This window comes from Boleophthalmus pectinirostris, unplaced genomic scaffold, assembly GCF_026225935.1.
Source record: "Boleophthalmus pectinirostris isolate CB_2022bp ecotype Guang Dong unplaced genomic scaffold, ASM2622593v1 HiC_scaffold_756, whole genome shotgun sequence".
NCBI classification, from domain to species: domain Eukaryota; kingdom Metazoa; phylum Chordata; class Actinopteri; order Gobiiformes; family Gobiidae; genus Boleophthalmus; species Boleophthalmus pectinirostris.
Window position 1 is genome coordinate 16,945 of NW_026571497.1, and position 18,032 is coordinate 34,976.

The window sequence follows — 18,032 nt, forward strand, 5'->3', positions numbered from 1 at the left end:
AAACAAATAAAATATCAATTAATTACAATTTTATTAATCAAAAGTATAGCAAGTAAATACAATACGAAAATGAGTCTTCAAAAAATGACTCACAATTTTACTTTCAAACATACATCATTATATCTTTCTACAAAAGAAGTTTGTTTAAGTATTACAAACATTGCATGCTCTTGAGAGAATGCAGGTCAATAAATATCTTCATTATATATATAAAAAAAACTAACTTTAAAATGTCTCAATCAGATTGATGCTAGGAGACTGAATAGTAGTGAACATCTTAGGAGGCATTGGTGAATGGTTTAATGAGGCCCAGGTCCATAGCCTTGATCAGGCATTCTCGTGCTGCGTTTATGGGATCCTGGCGCTTGGGATTGTCCGCAGCTTTTCCGATCACAGACAGGATCTCCAGAAGCTCGCTCTCGATCAGCTTCTTGCTCAGCTCTATGTCGTCTGAGTTGAGCATGTTGTATACGGTGACGATGCCACGGTGCTGGATGAACGGGTTTGGGTGGAGGCAAAGACGCTGTAGGATCTCCATCCACTGGGCAGTCTGTAGGTGAGACATTCACATCAGTACTAATTTTACAAAACAAGAAGAGCTCTGTTTGAATTTAATATGCCAAATGAATCCATAAATGCCACAAATTTTATGTATTTATTTAATTGTATAATTTGTTGGTTTACTGAAAGAAAATAGTACCCTGGATACTAATCTCCAAAGGGAACATAAAATATGACTGATTAGAGGGCAATATATCATAGTATGGATAATATAATTCTGTTCTGAAGATATGCAAAGTTAAAATGTTTTGTCTTAAATGGTTAAAATACATGAAACTCAAATTTTCAAGGGTAATTTTGCAATTGAGCCTTAACCAAAACATTTGAAAGTTTAAGCACATTTCTGATGGATTGCAAAAATATGATTTGAGTATCATTATCAGAATAATTAAATAAATAATAAATAAATATCGCACACCCCTACTCTTCACCTGTCTTGGGCTCATTCTCATACAAGTATGTTTCTTCTTCACTCTTCTTCAAAATGATGGCTGATCAGAATAAACCTGTGCACTCACCACAACTGTTATTTTCTTGCAGAGTTTCTTCTGTGCCGCCGTGAGCATGGCCAGAGCACCTGCTGCAGCGATTTGGAGTTTCTCATCATCCTCACCACACAGCAGCACCAACAGCTTCAGCTTGTCATTACCATCCTCCAAATAACGATCCTGAACCTACAGTAGTGAATAAAGATACAGTCAGTAAAGATTAAATTTTACATTTGGTGGGAAATTATTTTGAACATTATATCTATACCTCTTTGCATGTCACAAGGTTGCACATGCACTCAGTGGCAGCTTGTCTGATCTTCTCATTCTCCTCAAACATGTAGTTCTCAATTTCTGGCAGGGCTTTTTCCTTCACAATCTTTACTCTGCAAAAAGAAAATATGCGTAAGTTTCCACCTTGCTGTAATAATGTTGTGGGACATGTTTAGACCCTCTCAAGAAGATAAGTTTATAAGTTGAAGGGATATTCTTAATAATATATAAAATTTAAAATATGTTACCTTAGCTTCTCACTGAAACCAGCCAAGTTGGTGAGACCTCTGAGAGCTTCAAAGTTCTGCACTCCTTCTTTATCAGTGCTCAACAGGCTGACTAAGGGACGAACAACTTCATACACCTGTCACAAAAGGTAGAAGGGGAAACTGCATTAAAGGCATATGTTTGTGAATATTACAAAAATATAACTTTTGATTAGATTAGTCTTCATACTCTTTCTCCAGGGAATGCAATTTCTGGGTTTGAAATGGCAGCAATTTTGGCAATAGCATGAGAGGCCCTCACTTTTCCAGTATCTGTTCCTTCCAAAGCCAGAGGGATTAAAGCCTGAATGGCAAGAAACAATATTGTATTAATATAGGCCGTCACAATTGCATAATTTTGGATTCTACATTTAGGTTGCAATTAAGGCATAATACAGATAAATATAGCTAAATTCTAAGATTTTCACCATATATAAAGTTTACAATATGTTAAATCACCTTTCCTCCACCGTGGGCAACAATGGTACCACGGTCTTTAGGGTCCTCTGATAGAGCCAAGAAAACTCTACAATCAGAAACATAATGGTAAATTTTCAAATACAATAAAAATATGATGATATATTGTCAACATTTTTTTCTATGTGAGTTTGCTTGCCTTGCCATCATCTCTTTGGTCTGATCAGTAAGAATGGAATTGTCTGCTTTCACCATGACAGCAAGGGCGGATATGACCCCAGCCTTCAGCAACCTCTTCACTCTCTTCATCACAAAATCCTTTTTGTCTTTCGGGTGCTGCTCTGGTACGTGTTGCTTTGAGAACTTAGCAAGTTGGACCAGCTCAGGGAGGATTTCTTTCTTATCATAGCAGTTTGTGCAATTAACCAAAGTGGCAGCAACTGAATACAAGATAGTTTTATCCTTTGACTGAACCGAGAAACAAGAAACAAGAAAAAAAGATTAGTATATTCGTATTGACACTGAAGTGTGTACAAATCAGCAGTATCCTGTGTCTCTATACCTTGGCCAGTTCAAACATGGCTTTCAGTGCAAGTTCATCCTCAACAAAGTCATCCTTCACATCTGCATCATTAGTCAGATAAGCAAGACCCTCAATAGCCCACTTTCTTGTTTTGGTGTCAATCTGGGGATTACACAGCCACCTGTAGGACAATAGAAAACATTGAGTTAATGTTGTTTACATTAAATTCAACGAGAGATTTTGTATTGTCACTAAGGGTTCCTTACTTTCTACACTGCTTAGCCAACTTCTCAGTAGAGCCTTCAGCAAACTGCCTCAGGGCGTAATCGTCACCGCCCGCTGATCCCAGTTTACAGAGACCCTAGATTAACAAATAAAACACATGAGTATGTACGTTTATGAAAAATTACTTTTTTAGAGTTTATCTTTTAGAGTTATCTAAAAGCATAGTTCTTCAATCTTTAAAAATCTTGACAGCTCAAGATGAGGTTAACATGCATGAATCTAGCTTGTTACTGTCTATCCTCTTACCACAAGTGCACGGATCTTAATCTTCTCATTTTTGGTTTTCTTGTAGATGTCTTTGAGCAGGGACACTCCATTGGTGATGATGAAGCCTGCGCGGCTCATCTTTGAAGAGGCATGAATGAGAGCCTCCACAGCGACCATCTGGTCCACCTCACGGTCAGACCCACACAGAGCGACCATCATCTCCATAATACCCTGCCGTCCCACCAAAGCATTACCCACGTCAAAGGGACCCTGCAGCAAGCCTGAGATCACGTTGATCGCATGGATGGTTTTGTCCATGTCATTGGGGTCAATTTTAGATCTATGAAACACATGATAAATCTAATAAATATATTATAAGTGATTCAGTAAATATATTATAACTCTTTCAGCTTTCTGTTATATGCAACATTTTCCCCATTCAAAATAAAAAAATAAAAATAAAAAATCCCCATTCAAAAGATATCATATTTTGTTTTAAATTATGAACTGCTATGTCAACAGTTCTGAATTTTTTTGTCTTTCTCACCTGGATTGAGTTGGTGAAATAAATTATTTTACAGTAAACTTACTTGATATAATCATCACAGATATCCTTGTAGTTCTGCCGTTCTGGGTCACATTTGAGGTCATCATAGAGTTTGTTCAAAAGCACACTGGCAATAAGCTGTGTGTTTTCTGTCAGGGGCAGCTGGTTTGGGAGATCTGGGATTTGACCACACACTTTGAGGATCTTTTTCAAACCTGAAAAATATTTAGTGTCGCATGAAGCACAGACAAAGTCATTTTAATAAAGATTTCTTATTACAGTATAACTCACCATGGTCAATAGTGAACAGTGATCTGCTGTGGTCTGGGTCCTTCTTGTTTGTACGAGGGACATTTTTACTCAAGAGATTCAGCGCCTGATCTCTTCCATGACCAGACACCTTACTGCTGGCAACCATTTCCAACAAGGACATCAAAATAGTCTTCAACAGCTTTGATGCATCTAAAATGTGACACAAAAATATTAATTTAAGCTTTGTTCATAAAGTGGAGACTTTTATTTTTTTAAGCTCCATTCATTTTTTAATATATACTATATTTACCTAAAACCAGAGCTTCTTCTTTCCCATACTCCCGTTTGTCTGCTCCAGTCAGGGAGTCATAGACACACTGGAATAAATTACAAGTAGCCAGTGCGATCTCCTCATTGTCCACTGCCATGATGCTGCACAACTTCTCAACACCAACCATGTGAACAACTGCCATAGCCTGTTGAGGACATAAACAAAGTAAGTTAACCCTGAGCTTTCTTGTTTTGTTTGATTTGTTTTGTTGTTTTGATTTTAAGCACACGCATGTACTCACCCTGGCCTTGTGTCCTGTGCACATTCCTGACAGTGTGCGGACAGCCGCCAGGATCATCTCAGGTTTTCCGGTCTCAATCATGTTGAGCAGCAGCGGGATGCCATTATTCTGGAAGATCCTCTCTGCTCCTGCATCTTCCCGAGACAGCACTATCAGGTTATTGGCTGCCTATAGAAAAGAGATAAAAACAATCAGGGATCTCTTCTATTCTAGTACATAATTCGGAATTTTGTATATAAAATACACACTTTTTCTTTTTTGTCTGTTTCCATTTCTTCATCAAGAAGAATGTCGAACATGTTTTGTACTCTTGAATCTGTGGAAAATGATGTCTTGAGCTGCAAAATAACTTAGTGATAAGTAACACCAACAGTGATAAATAATCCAATTCTTGATCAATACAATATTTAAATATAATCTACATACCTTGGCCTGGATTTCTGCTCCTAACCTTCGTAGAGTTTCCAGAAATGTTTTGTTTTTTGGTTCAACAGTTGCACATCTCTGTACATCTTTGAAAGCCATGTCCAATTTTCCTAGTTTTTCCAGAGCCTGACATCGTCTGTACAGGGCCTTTATGTCAGCTGCATCAACATCAATGGCTAGAACAAAAATAAAATGAAGATTTATTAAATTATAATATTTTTTATTATATATTTGCAATTTTTGCTGACAGCTGTAACATGGTACCTTTTGTTGCATCATTTACCACACCAGAATAATTTTCCTATAAGAGGAGACAAGTTTAAATACTTTGTGTCTTATTAAACTTTCTATATAAGTCTCAAACAGTGTGCTCTTTTTGATTGCTTACCTTCTTCAAGTAACACGCAGATCGGTTTCTGTAAATAACAGCCAACACTTTTTTGTCTTTGCACTCTTTGATGGCGTTTGTGTAGCACTCAATGGCTTTGTCAATATCTCCAGCCTGGAAGAATTTATTTCCTTCATCTTTCAACTGGACTGGATCACCCATCTGAAAACACACAGCAGTAGTGACTTATTTGGTAATACTTAGTACAAAAATGTTTCTTTGAAAATGAGAATACAGAATATTATAAGCAGCTGTTCTTCACATTAAGCACGTTATTATTATTATTATTATTATTATTATTATTATTATTATTGTTATTATTTTATCATGATCAATTGCACAATACAAGTACAAACATCACAAGCAGTGTCTAATCTAAAATATGTATCATTCATAAGTTTACATTATACAATCATTTTTAATTAATATATTAGCCTTACCTTCCTCCAATTTGAGTTCTACTGCTTTGAATGTTCTGGAGCAAATGGCTATCCACGTGTTATCGCTAACTTTAAATGGCCTCCCCCCAGACTTTATTTGGGCATGCTCTCGCACCCATCTTTATCCCTTACAACAAATGCACTCTACCTTTAGTTTTCTGTTGAGTATGCGGTCCTCTTCAATCTTTCTTCTACGTTCACGTCTTTCTCTTGTGGTCTGGATCTATCGTCAGAACCGTTTCAAAATTTTCTCTTACTCTTAGTAACCTTGCCCCTCCAACGCTTCTGTTTATATTTATAGACAATCTGAATGAGGTGGGACCCAACCAATGGGGACCGCCTGTGACTATTTCGGGGTTCATCTCAAAGACTCAGATGTTACTGTCACGTAAGAAAAAACCTTATTAATATGATTTATGAAATGCTACATTTTATGACACATTCTTCCTCCATGTGTGCTTATCAGCTTCCCTCTTAAGTGAGGCTTCATTGTTTAAAAAATATATTTCTGGGGCTTACACCCCCAGGGGATGGACTACCCCTGATAAGTTCTATTTAGAGCACAGACAGCTGAGAACATACTAGCAAATGCCTGATGCCAGAGTGACGTGTGGGGGGAGTGTGAGGCCAAGTGTGATGGGGGTCTGACAGCTGGAGGATCCGAGAGAAAGCTGGTAGCTTCTGGAAAGAAATCAACATTTCTGACTATATTATCACGTGGCCCAGATAGCCTAGTAGCCTAATAATTGCTATAACCCAATTGTAATATGGAATGTAGATCAGCCGTCGCCTTGATTAAATTACAATTAACCCCATTTAAAGTGCCAATGTAATAATATGCTTATGTTAATCATGGGGTGTTAAACTCAAAGAATACCTAAAAGAGGTGCAGAGTGATGTGATGGATGCCAGACATAAGTTTTTTATTCAAAGTCCTCTCTACCTTTTGAAAGTTTGAAATTTACATATTGATGCCAGAAGATGGCGATATTTAACCGATCCCTTCGCCCAATTTACAGCGTACGCGCCCAATTTACAGTGTATTCGCCCAATCAGTGAAAAGGAGATAAATACGGGCGTAAACGTGGAATAATTCAGTATTAAAATAAAAAAGGCTAGTTAATACAACTGCTGTTGGTAGGCTTCAATAAAATGTTAATAGCTAATATAGTACATGTTCATATTAAATTATTCATCACAACCACTTATCACATTACTAATTGAGTGTTATAAACATTGGCTGCTATGACCCCGTGCTATGAATCCAAGGTGCAAGTTTTTATTTAGAAAATTCAGACCGGAAGTTGGGCAGATTTTCCTGACGGCTACGTAATGCTAGCTCCATGATCTAGCTCTGGTTGCCGCCGCCTGCATCCTCTGAGCCCAAAGCCTGGCAAGGCGATCTGCTGCTGTACCCGGCTGGAAATTAATGTTTTGTCCGATTTTTGCACATTTCTAAGTAATGTAGAATGGCGTCGGCTTTCGGGAAGATAGTCGTCGGTACATATGTTGAGATAAAGCGCAGCGATGGTAAGTTTGTGTCTTTTGCCATCGCACAGAGCAAGTTGTTGGGGATCTTTGTTGTTGGATACAGCAGCCGTTGTTCTTGTTGCACACCCAGCGTCACATTTACGTCCACACTGCTGAAAAGGATCACATAAGCTGCTCTCTGGGTGGACCATAGTTCGCTTGTAGCCATTATATTTATGGCTAAACTATAACAGTATATTAGGCATATCCTGTTCTCTGGGTGAGTTTACATTTGGGCCTAACATTAATTACCACCCTAAAATAACTGTATTATGTTTCACATCGAATATTCCGTATGACTAAAGAGTAAATATGGACATTTTAGTTTAAACAAGAGTCACTGGAGATTAACTCTGTCTGTGGCTAATGCTAGCTTCACCGGCTTTATAAGGCTGGGGTGCTAAGCTAACAAGGATTCACTTATCTTAATCAACAGATGTTTGCTCTTGGGTTGTATTTGGGATGCGTCTTAATAATTGATGAGTATTGTTTTGTGTTTTCAGATCCACACACACACACACACACACACACACATAGTTGTTATGGTAATAAAGATACAACTTTTTTCAAAGATTAAAATACTTAATTTTACAGGGCCCCTTGTATCCTATTCTTTTCTCTTTGTAACTCAAAGTTGACATTAGTTATAATTTTTGTATAATGAAATGACAGGAAGTTGACATCAAAGCATATTCACTGCATTGTGCTCTTGTTAGTTCTATGCAGGAACTTGGTCTGTAAGGCAAACTTGTTCTGTGACTCTTTCCCCAAGTGAATGCCATCTTTATTTGGTCTGCTATTATACTTGTCCTGCTTCAGGGACAGTCATGAGCACATTAGTATTTGAGCAGGTACAGTTCACCCGCCAGGATTAGGCTACACCCACTTTATAGTGCTTTGCAGAAAACAATGAATGGACGATGACGCATTACCTAGTCAAAGATGCTAGACAAGGGTGTGTTTATTTAAAGTTAGTAGAAAACATCTTTGGTGCAGCTTTGTGTAACACCCACGGTTAACCTGGAGATATATTGTTGACACAGTATCAAATTTAATGTCTGAGCCTCTCACCTTTTAAAAGATGTTCACTAGTATACATGTAATAGTACTTTCTTTGTTTTTACTTTCAACTGAATATTTAATGTATTAACTTGAACAATTACAAGACTTGGGTGACTCACTTAATTGAAGCCATTTTTACAAAAAGCTCTATGTATATATAGGTGAAATGTCAAATCTTGTATTACATCCCCATAGAGATCTGTCCTACCAAATTCAGAGGTTGAGCTCCCTCGAGGGGGGGGGTGCAAATTTCAAGTAGATCCGTGTCATTATCCACATCCACATCCCATCTGTTACATAGAGCTCTTACAATAATCGCCACAGAAACCTCTCACTGTACCATGAATTTTCATTCAGCTTGCTTTGCTAGTCTCTGGTTTTCTCCTTACTTTTTTAGTACTGAATGTGGGGCTTTCCCTCATATTATCCATCATGGTTCAATTTTATTGTTTCATTAAAAACAAATACAAATGGATTTCAATATTAATTCTAATTCTCCAATTTCTTCCGCCCCAAAGTCTAATGTCAGTCACTTGCTCTCTGTTTATAATAGTGGACTGTGTATAATGCACCTTTTATAATGGAAGTTCTCAATATTCAGTATTGCCCTGTGCATCCCCCAGACTGGCATTTGGGAGGTGTCACTAATTCATCCTGGTTTCAGTGTAAAGTGGGACACAGTAGAATCAGTGCATTCATTTACAAACAATCAGTGGGTCAGCTGCTGTAAGAAACCACTGTTGCTTCATCTCTGCTGTGGAATTAGGCTAAGTAAAATTACACATACACATCACAGTGTTTCCCAGAGGTTTATTCTGAGACTATGGTGGCACAGACAATCCTTCTTTGAATAATTGTATTTAATAACAATTTAGAGTAAAAATATACAGCGGTAACTAACTTATAGGTACCTCTGTATGTTTTTTTGACAATACAAGATGAATAAAGTATCATTTCCATCACCATTTTTTGTTCAGCTTCTTTTAATACTGTGGGGGCAAAAATTAGGCCATGAGAGACCACCGATGTTATTAATGGGGAAGATTGCACCAGAGAAAGCTAATATATGAACACCAAATCTATGAAACATTATCATGAGCCTTCCATGACAAAATTATCAAATAGCAAATAAATAGGATCTTGAGATGTTACTTTGTTTTATTTTTCACTTTGGCAGTGTGCTTTTGCTATTTGAACTTCTCCAACATATTGAGAGGTGTGGTGCAGGATCACATGCCGGTTGTGATGCAGCTGCCATGGCTGTTGCCAAGGGGTTACCATAAACCACTTTGTCCTTGCATAGGATTATATGTCCATGTTTCTCTTCCTCTTCTTCATGATTTTACTTTAACATAAGGGGTAGACTTCCGAGATGTGCCTGAAAACAAGTATCGCATATCATGATTCATGTACATGTACTCTGAGCAGCTGTCGGTATGCAGTCTTTGTAAAGAAACCACTCTTATTTATTTGTTTCCAGTCCACACTTGACTCTGGTTGATTTAAATCCACCTGTCACTCAGAGTATGACAGGGGCTGACCAACAATATGACTGCATTAAACATAGAAGCACTGCATCACAATGTCAAAATAGCACATGATCAGAAGGATTAGAGCAGAAATTAAATTTTTATCATAACATTGCCCAGTCCTACCATAACGTTTCACTTTGTAGGTATGTAAAATGCTAAGAGCATGTGCGAACAGTGAATACTCTAGTTACGCCCCTAGCGTCTCTAAATAATACATACAAGAACAGTCTGTTTCTCTGCACTGTTCAGAGGACTTTGAGTTTATGATCTTTACATCCATAAAATTGTATCTGTGTGTTTCATAATTCAGACTCTATTTTATATATTTTAGTTGCTGGTTCATAGGACTCCTGACCCCATAATGTATTTCGTTTGACAGGACGCATACATCAGGCAATGGTGACCTCTCTCAATGAGGACAATGAGAGCGTCACTGTGGAGTGGATCGAAAATGGAGACACAAAAGGGAAAGAGGTGAACCCTTGTTATTTCCCTTCTCTTTTTAGAGCAATACATAATGAATCATTAAAGCATTAAAGTCCCGTGAAGATTATACAACCACTCTGCATGTATTACATTCTCACGCAGCGTCATGCTCTGACACAACTCATGTTATGACACAGCCTTTAACTGATGCCTTGTTACATTAATTGTTACACTAATTATTGCATTAATTGATTGTACTCATTCATGTAATTGTACAAAATATTTATGATGTTGTTAACATGTAGTAATTCATGCTGCCTCTTATTTTCCCCACAGATTGATTTGGAAAGCATATTTGCACTTAATCCAGATGTAGCACCAGAGGAGGAGATCTCCCCCAGCCCTGAAACTCCTCCCCCACCAACACCCACAGGCATCAAATCTAGCAAAATTGCAAAGGTTTGTTTTCAAACTTCTCAACTGAATCTGTCTAGTTAGACCTTGCTTGGATGTGCCATGAATACAATATGTTTCAAACAAGAATATTGAATTAGTGTTTGGTGGAAAAAAATATTTGTTTGGAAATTAGAAGAGTTGGGAAGAGCATTAAATTGGACATTTGTATTGAATTACTTATTTATATTAATGATTCAATAGTTTGAACTAAATTGAATTTATATCATTCCCTTGTTGTTTTGTATTAGTAGAGTTATTCGGACTGAAGAAGCCTTTATTTTAGATGAATAGGTACAGGTTCATTTAGTGTATCCCATCTGAACTTGCCTTCTAACAGAACCGACGCACAATAGCACCCAATAAGAGTGAGACACCGTCCAGAGATAACAGAGGTGAGTGAAGGGATTTTGACAAAGAAAACTTTTATGACCACATTTTAACCTTGTGCATTTGTGTTGTTTAGTACTTCCCACTCGGGGCCGACCTCTGCAGCCTCAGCAGCCTGAACCAGCCCCTCCTCCCCCCTCCCAGCAGCCTGCACAGCCCACTCAAGCTCAGACTCAACAACAGCTACAGAACGGTAATGCAACCTTCTAGTAATATTTTATTAAAATTACCCTAGTCTCATTATATATACAAAGCAGGCAGCATTATGGCCACCAAGTGTTAGCTGTATAAGACAACATTTTCTCCTAAACGTTTATGGGTTAGACACAGAAAAAGTTCTTGGTCTATCTCTGGTTACTGATGCCTGTGGAAAGCTTAAACTTACTGTGGATCTACTATAAAATCTGGAAAGGTAATTGCTAGCTTTAACCTATCACAAGCTGGACTGGTGGCCACTCTATTAGTACTGTAGCAAAAAATTCTCTGTAGCCAAAAAGCATTTTTTTCATAGAGCAATCAAAACTAACGGCTTGTGTTTAGCTGACAGGGCACCTACAGCTTTCAAAAAGGTTGAATTTTGTGGCAAATTATGCCCATTTTCAGAACATAGAATTTTGTCTCTTTTCAAAATCCTTTGGTCCTTTGGACCAGTGTAGTTGTTGTGCATTTAGACTTAATGGATTATTATACTTTGCCATAATGTTATACTTGAATGATGTAAATAATAGATCCACACTTGTTAAATATTTGTTTACATTAACCACATCTTTGTCACAGAAAGCTTACATCCACCTCTGTCCAGAAGGGGGTCTTGCAACCTTTGTATGTATCGACTACATGTTTCCCCACCCATGTACTCCCATGTGATTTTCTCCTTTGATCATAGAACTTCCAGTACAGCCTATGCAGTGTTAGACATATGATTAGAGTGATGTAATTGTCTACCCAACCTAATGTGGGGTACTGGTTGAGCAAATTGTTTTGGGTGAATCTAAAGTAAAATTTTGCTGCTGGTTTTTGGCTGTGCAGTCTTATCCCTCGTGGTGTCTGCTGAGTCACCACTGTGGATAAGCCCTTGGCGCTGTTCCTCTGTCTGTTACAATCACATTTTCAGATTCTACATTACTCACTGTCACTTTTAAAAATGAGTTTTAAAATTAAACAACTGATAATATGTTTTCCCATATTTGAGTTTTCTCAAAAATTTCAACCAGTAGTGACCACTATAGAGCCACCAAATACGCTTGTCCCTGTGCTGACCCAGCTCAACTCCTCCCAGATTAATGCAGATTATTTATTCTGTGCTCTGGTAGTCTGGGTTGTCAAGGACTGGAGCTAGTATTGGGCCAGCATTACAGTTCTTAAGCAAGTGGGAAGCTGGAGCTGGAGTTATTAACAAAACATCTTTGGGTATTAATTAAAATGGAGACTAATATGAATTTTCTGACAACTGAAATAATCTTAAGAATTTTGCAGTTCTAAATGTGATCGTATTAAAGGAAAATGCATTGTGGTAAGTGGCCCCTTCAATGGTTGGATGGTGCAAAAGGAGGAGACTATGTAGTTTACTTTGTGAAGGCTCTTTGTTGTTATGTAGTGAGAGCCGCTAGTGTTCGAGTGGAGGCACTGTGTACCAGCTGCTCTTTTGCCTTTGCTGGATCTGTGTTTGGCTTTGTTATCTTAGACTGGGGCAAATCTGAGTTGTGTAATCAAGTAAAAAGTTAATGAGACATTCACACAAGGGCTGCTGGGTTTTGAAAAAGAAAAATCATAATCTCAATTTTTTGGGTCATAATTGAAATCATGATTGTTTCAAATAGTTATCTGTGTTTTGGCAGTACAGATGTATTGTCCTTTATTTGTAGAGTATTAATTTGTGTTAGGCTAAATGTTTTAAAAAACAATTGACTTAGGTCTAATTTTTAGGGTAAGTGACCACATCAATACAGTTGTCTTAATTAACAAATTTTTTTGTAATTGACAAAAGCAATAATGTAATCATTAAATTAAATTAATTGCACAGCCCTATTACGAACTCACAACTACCCCTTTTCCACTAAGTTTTCAGGACCGGTTCTGCTGCTTTACACTCAAATGCTGCTCTTGGTTCCAAAAATTGACTCTGACTTGACACCAGTTAACAGCTGGGCAAGAAATCAGAGTCTGGTACAGTGAAATACTAAACATAAGTTACATTTAAGAGTTGACAATTATTATTAAGGTATGCATAGGGCACAGCAATATCACTATTTGCATTAATACAACAAAAACTAGAGGGGTCTGTTTTAAGAAAAACAACCAAATACCAACAGCTGTCATGTAAACAATGTGTGCCTATGCCATCAAAAACTTGCCCCAAGTTAGTAGAAAACCAAGTTGGCACAGCTCAGAGCCAGCACCTTGGTGAAAAAGGGGTGGACCAGCTGATGATTTAAAGACATAAGGTGATTGGTTGTCTTTTTCATGGCAGCAAGGAGAAAGTCTAATTGTGTGAAGGAGGTGGAGAAACTACAAGAGAAGAGAGAGAGACGAAGACTTCAGCAACAGGAGCTGAGAGAGAAGAGGGCACAGGTAACACTGTCCACAGTGATTAAAATAATGTACAGCCATAGTATACATAGTCTAATTAATATGTATTTTACCTTTTCTCAGGAAGTGGACACTACCATCCCCAACTTTGAGATTATGTACATGATCAGAGATTTCAGAGCCAGTTTAGACTATCGACCTTTGACAACAGCAGATCTGGTTGGTACTTTAAACACTTGTTTTCTCTTGTGGAGTTTTTTAATTGTTTGTAATTTGCTATATAGATTGAGGAACATAGGATCTGTGTTTGTGTGAGGAAGCGTCCACTGAACAAAAAAGGTATATATATATATATATGTAATATACTTCACTAAAACCATGCATTAAACACTTTTAAGTCTATTTGAGGAGAGGGAATTTCATTATGTTATTATTCTGTCATTTAGAGTTGGCCATGAAGGACTTGGATGTGATCACCATTCCCAGTAAGGACGTGGTGATGGTACATGAACCCAAACAGAAAGTGGACCTAACACGTTACCTGGAAAACCAAACATTTCGCTTTGACTATGCGTTTGACGATAGTTCCACTAATGAGATGGTCTACAGGTTTGTTTAGATCGAACATGTTTATGCCTTGGTAAATGGTTGCTTAACTGTCTCTCTGTATGTTTATACTGACAGGTTCACTGCCAGACCCTTAGTAGAGACCATTTTTGAGAGGGGGATGGCCACCTGCTTTGCCTACGGACAGACAGGCAGTGGAAAAACGCATGTGAGTCATTGTTTGGTGATTGCAAAATTGCATTACTGAATTATAAAATCTGACAGAAAAACAATGTTTTTAAATGTTAAATGTCCTCTGTTATTATAAAGTTGTTGTTTTTTTGTTTTTTTTTAACAATTATGTTTTAACATTTCTTATTAATCAGTTCAAACTTTTAGGAGTCATTGACTGAAAACATTTTTTGCTCTTCTGCAGACTATGGGTGGAGACTTTTCCGGTAAAAATCAAGACTGTTCTAAAGGAATCTATGCCCTTGCTGGTGCGCTCCCTTTGATGTTTTGGGGATGTTAATATTTCATAAGATGAGTCTCATATAATTATTCTGTCTCTTTCGCCACAGCTCGCGATGTATTTCTCATGTTGAAGAAACCCAATTACAAGAAGTTAGATTTACAAGTTTATGCCACGTTCTTTGAAATCTACAGTGGAAAGGTATATGACATATCTGACTCTCACTACAAGTTTATAAAGATCAAAAAAGATGCTCACTTAACTGTATGCTTTTAGGTATTCGACCTGCTGAATCGAAAAGCCAAGCTGAGGGTGCTGGAGGACGGCAAGCAGCAAGTGCAAGTGGTTGGGCTCCAGGAGAAAGAAGTTAAGTGCACAGAAGATGTCCTAAAACTCATAGAAGTGGGCAACAGCTGTAGGTAGGTTCGATTACAGGACAATGTGTCAAATGTACTGTACAGAACCAACTTTAATTAGCTTTTAACCATATAAAATTAGCTTTTCCCTCGTTATCTTACTTGGTAAGATACTTTTTGATTAATAAATTTTTAATAATCCTGTATTGTCCTACATTCTCCACCCACTCAAATGTATGTATTTTTCTATGGATCATAGAAGTGGGGTTAAAAAATATAGTGTAGCAGTTTCATAAAAATAAATTTCATCATCATCAGCTGGCTATGACAAAAGGCTATTGTAATGAGGCACTGTTTACCAGTTTGAAAGTTCTAAACAGGAAGTGAACCTATTTTTATGATGCGTCAATGTTGACATGTTAACAAAATGTAAAATAATGATCTACATATGTAAAGCAAGAATCAGAAAAAGTATGTATTTTTTTGTAATTTCAGAACGTCTGGGCAGACGTCAGCCAATGCCCACTCGTCTCGCAGCCACGCTGTGTTCCAGATCATTCTCAGGAGAAAGGGCAAAATGCATGGAAAGTTTTCTCTCATTGATCTGGCTGGAAATGAGAGGGGTGCAGACACATCCAGTGCTGATCGTCAGACACGCTTAGAGGGAGCGGAGATCAACAAAAGCCTGCTTGCTTTAAAGGTCAATATTACTTTCCAAAATGAAACAGAAATATCTAGACTTTTCAATATTTCTATTTTTTTTATCCTTTTGTTTTTCAGGAATGTATCAGGGCTCTGGGGCGTAACAAACCACACACTCCCTTTAGAGCCAGCAAACTCACCCAGGTCCTCCGTGACTCATTCATCGGGGAGAATTCACGCACATGCATGGTCAGTGCTTTACCACACCTGCACCTCTGATTTGGACCAATGTGTGTCATAATGGTTTAACATTCTGTGCACAGATTGCCACCATCTCTCCTGGAATGACTTCCTGTGAGAACACTTTGAACACACTTCGTTATGCCAACAGGTGATTAGCTGTGGGATAGTACATTAGAATATTTATGCAGAGGATTTAAAGCTTACTATAGTTGACTTCTCTTTGGGCTGTAGTTTTGACTCTTTTCTCCTCCTCTTTTCCCTACTCTCCTCTTTATCCTGTCCTTTTCGCCTCTGTGCACTGGTTTGCCCTTGCTGCTGTTTAGAGTCAAAGAGTTTGGGATTAGTCCATCGGACATCCCCTTCTCCCAGGGCGGGCAGGGGAACCGTCCTGACCTCTCACCAACCAATACCTATGAGTATGATGACTTTGCTGCTGTATCACCCAGCAGGTGGAGCTCTTTCTAAAGCACCAATTCATCCATGCCCCCACACAGTGCATGTACTGCCCCCTGGTCTACAGTATCATCATTTCTTACCGAGCATCCATAAACACATGCCAGTCTGCATGACCTCCTGCTTTTTTTTTTTTTCTTTTTTTTTTCTTTGGCTAAACACAGTTGTGCCTTTGCCACATCTTTCAGATGAAATTAGTCATTTTTAGCTTTGAATAAATCATCATAAAAGCTTTGCAGCTGAAGTGACTGGAGAGTACATAATGTTCATGTTTAAGTCCTAAAAGGTTAGGGCAGTACTAGTGTCGGGGAAAGGAAAATATCACATCAGTATTAACTAATTTAAAGTGTTCATTTTAATAGTTGGTAATGCTCAGCTGCCGGTTGTGTGCTAAGTGTCCAATCATCTGCTTCATGCATGTCTCTGCCACCATTATGCTACCATCCTTGTACATTTGACTGTACTTCTGTTCATATATCTAAAAGTGACCTGCAAATATGTGATCTTAACTCTTTAACAATTATTTATATATATATATATATATATTTTTTTTTTGTAGGGTGAAGGAGCTCACAGTGGATCCTAACCAGGTGATGGAGGGGGGTCGGCCTAACATCCATAATGTTAATCAGCTGGACCTGGATGAGGAGTGGATGGGTATCTCCCCACAGAGGGATGACCTCAAGCTGCTCTGTGAACAGAATGTGAGTGTACAAGGACAATGCTCTAAGTGTTTAACTAGTTCTTGTTCCATGCAGTTACAATTTTTAACATTGTCTTCCAGGAGGAGGAGGTGTCCCCTCAGCTCTTCACGTTCCACGAGGCTGTGTCTCAGTTAGTGGAGATGGAGGAGCAGGTTCTTGAAGACCACCGAGCTGTTTTTCAGGTTAATGTTTATTAAATTTCTCTTTTCTACTTGGGCCAAAAGCTGTTGGACAGATTCATATTGTGTCCTTTGTGTGCAGGAGTCTATTCGGTGGTTAGAAGATGAAAAAGTGCTGCTAGAGATGACCGAAGAGGTGGACTATGATGTGGAGTCTTACGCCACTCAACTCGAACAGATTTTGGACCAGAAGATAGATATCCTCACAGAGCTCCGAGGTAAGACTTACTGTAAAAGCTTTAACACGGCGATTAGAAGATCTAGAGGTTTTTTAAAAGCCACTAATAACCGGTTTATGGTTGTCATGTTTCCGCTCTTTCTTTCAACAGACAAAGTGAAGTCATTCCGCTCTGCACTTCAGGAGGAGGAGCAAGCTAGTAAGCAGATCAACCCCAAGAGGCCGCGAGCTCTTTAGAGACAGAAGTGACTTGAAAACATAACCACTAGCTGTTGGACATCAGTTGGACTGCCACTAACATTGGAAAGTACTCTCATTAAAAACCCATTCCCAAAAATCCGGCAGGTTGCTCACTCTAGTCAAAGGGAGGAAAATATTTCTCTTTTTTAATGAAGAATTAAGTTTACTGGACCTTTTACATAAATTATTTTCTTTTATACTTGTTTGTATCTTTTTATTAAAACATTTTTTGTTTTCCCTCTAAAATACAGCTGTTGGTTTCCAGTTGCTCTGGTTAACATTTTTTGCATGATTGCACTGTGATGGTGTACTGTAGCATTTGTGTACATCTGTCTGTTTTGATCGAGTGCAATTATTTTTACATCATTTGTCAGCCTCAAAAACCTTTTCCCCTTTCTCTTGTTTGAGCTATTTTAAAAAGAGCCCCTAGCGCCACATTGTGCTTCTTTTTT

General features: G+C 38.1%; 2 protein-coding genes across 3 annotated transcripts; one reads left to right on the forward strand and one right to left on the reverse strand.

The window, feature by feature from the left end:
• Positions 1 to 161: 161 nt before the first annotated feature.
• On the reverse strand, positions 162 to 6,102 carry unc45b (unc-45 myosin chaperone B). The gene is made up of 19 exons (XM_020920963.2): positions 5,794 to 6,102; positions 5,206 to 5,367; positions 5,082 to 5,118; positions 4,818 to 4,993; positions 4,640 to 4,729; positions 4,392 to 4,559; positions 4,130 to 4,295; positions 3,859 to 4,029; positions 3,611 to 3,782; positions 3,060 to 3,360; positions 2,795 to 2,889; positions 2,568 to 2,709; positions 2,205 to 2,473; positions 2,048 to 2,114; positions 1,779 to 1,892; positions 1,571 to 1,686; positions 1,318 to 1,435; positions 1,080 to 1,235; positions 162 to 550 (listed from the first exon to the last, which is right to left on the reverse strand). Exons 2-19 carry the CDS (start codon positions 5,365 to 5,367, stop codon positions 278 to 280), a joined length of 2,793 nt encoding a protein of 930 aa, XP_020776622.1. The 5' UTR covers positions 5,794 to 6,102; the 3' UTR covers positions 162 to 277.
• An 871-nt stretch (positions 6,103 to 6,973) lies between these two features.
• On the forward strand, positions 6,974 to 17,844 carry kif2a (kinesin family member 2a). Of its 2 annotated transcripts, XM_055165415.1 has the most exons (21): positions 6,974 to 7,175; positions 10,149 to 10,243; positions 10,532 to 10,654; positions 10,989 to 11,043; positions 11,115 to 11,231; positions 13,509 to 13,609; positions 13,691 to 13,786; positions 13,852 to 13,906; positions 14,014 to 14,176; positions 14,252 to 14,342; positions 14,550 to 14,613; positions 14,695 to 14,786; positions 14,862 to 15,004; positions 15,437 to 15,641; positions 15,722 to 15,832; positions 15,907 to 15,974; positions 16,150 to 16,275; positions 16,839 to 16,983; positions 17,064 to 17,165; positions 17,245 to 17,380; positions 17,492 to 17,844. In XM_055165415.1, the coding sequence occupies exons 1-21, from the start codon at positions 7,115 to 7,117 to the stop codon at positions 17,575 to 17,577; spliced, it is 2,235 nt and encodes a 744-aa protein (XP_055021390.1). In that variant the 5' UTR covers positions 6,974 to 7,114; the 3' UTR covers positions 17,578 to 17,844. The 2 variants fall into 2 exon arrangements, with proteins under 2 accessions (XP_055021390.1, XP_055021388.1); XM_055165413.1 differs by lacking the exon at positions 16,150 to 16,275.
• Positions 17,845 to 18,032: the final 188 nt, after the last annotated feature.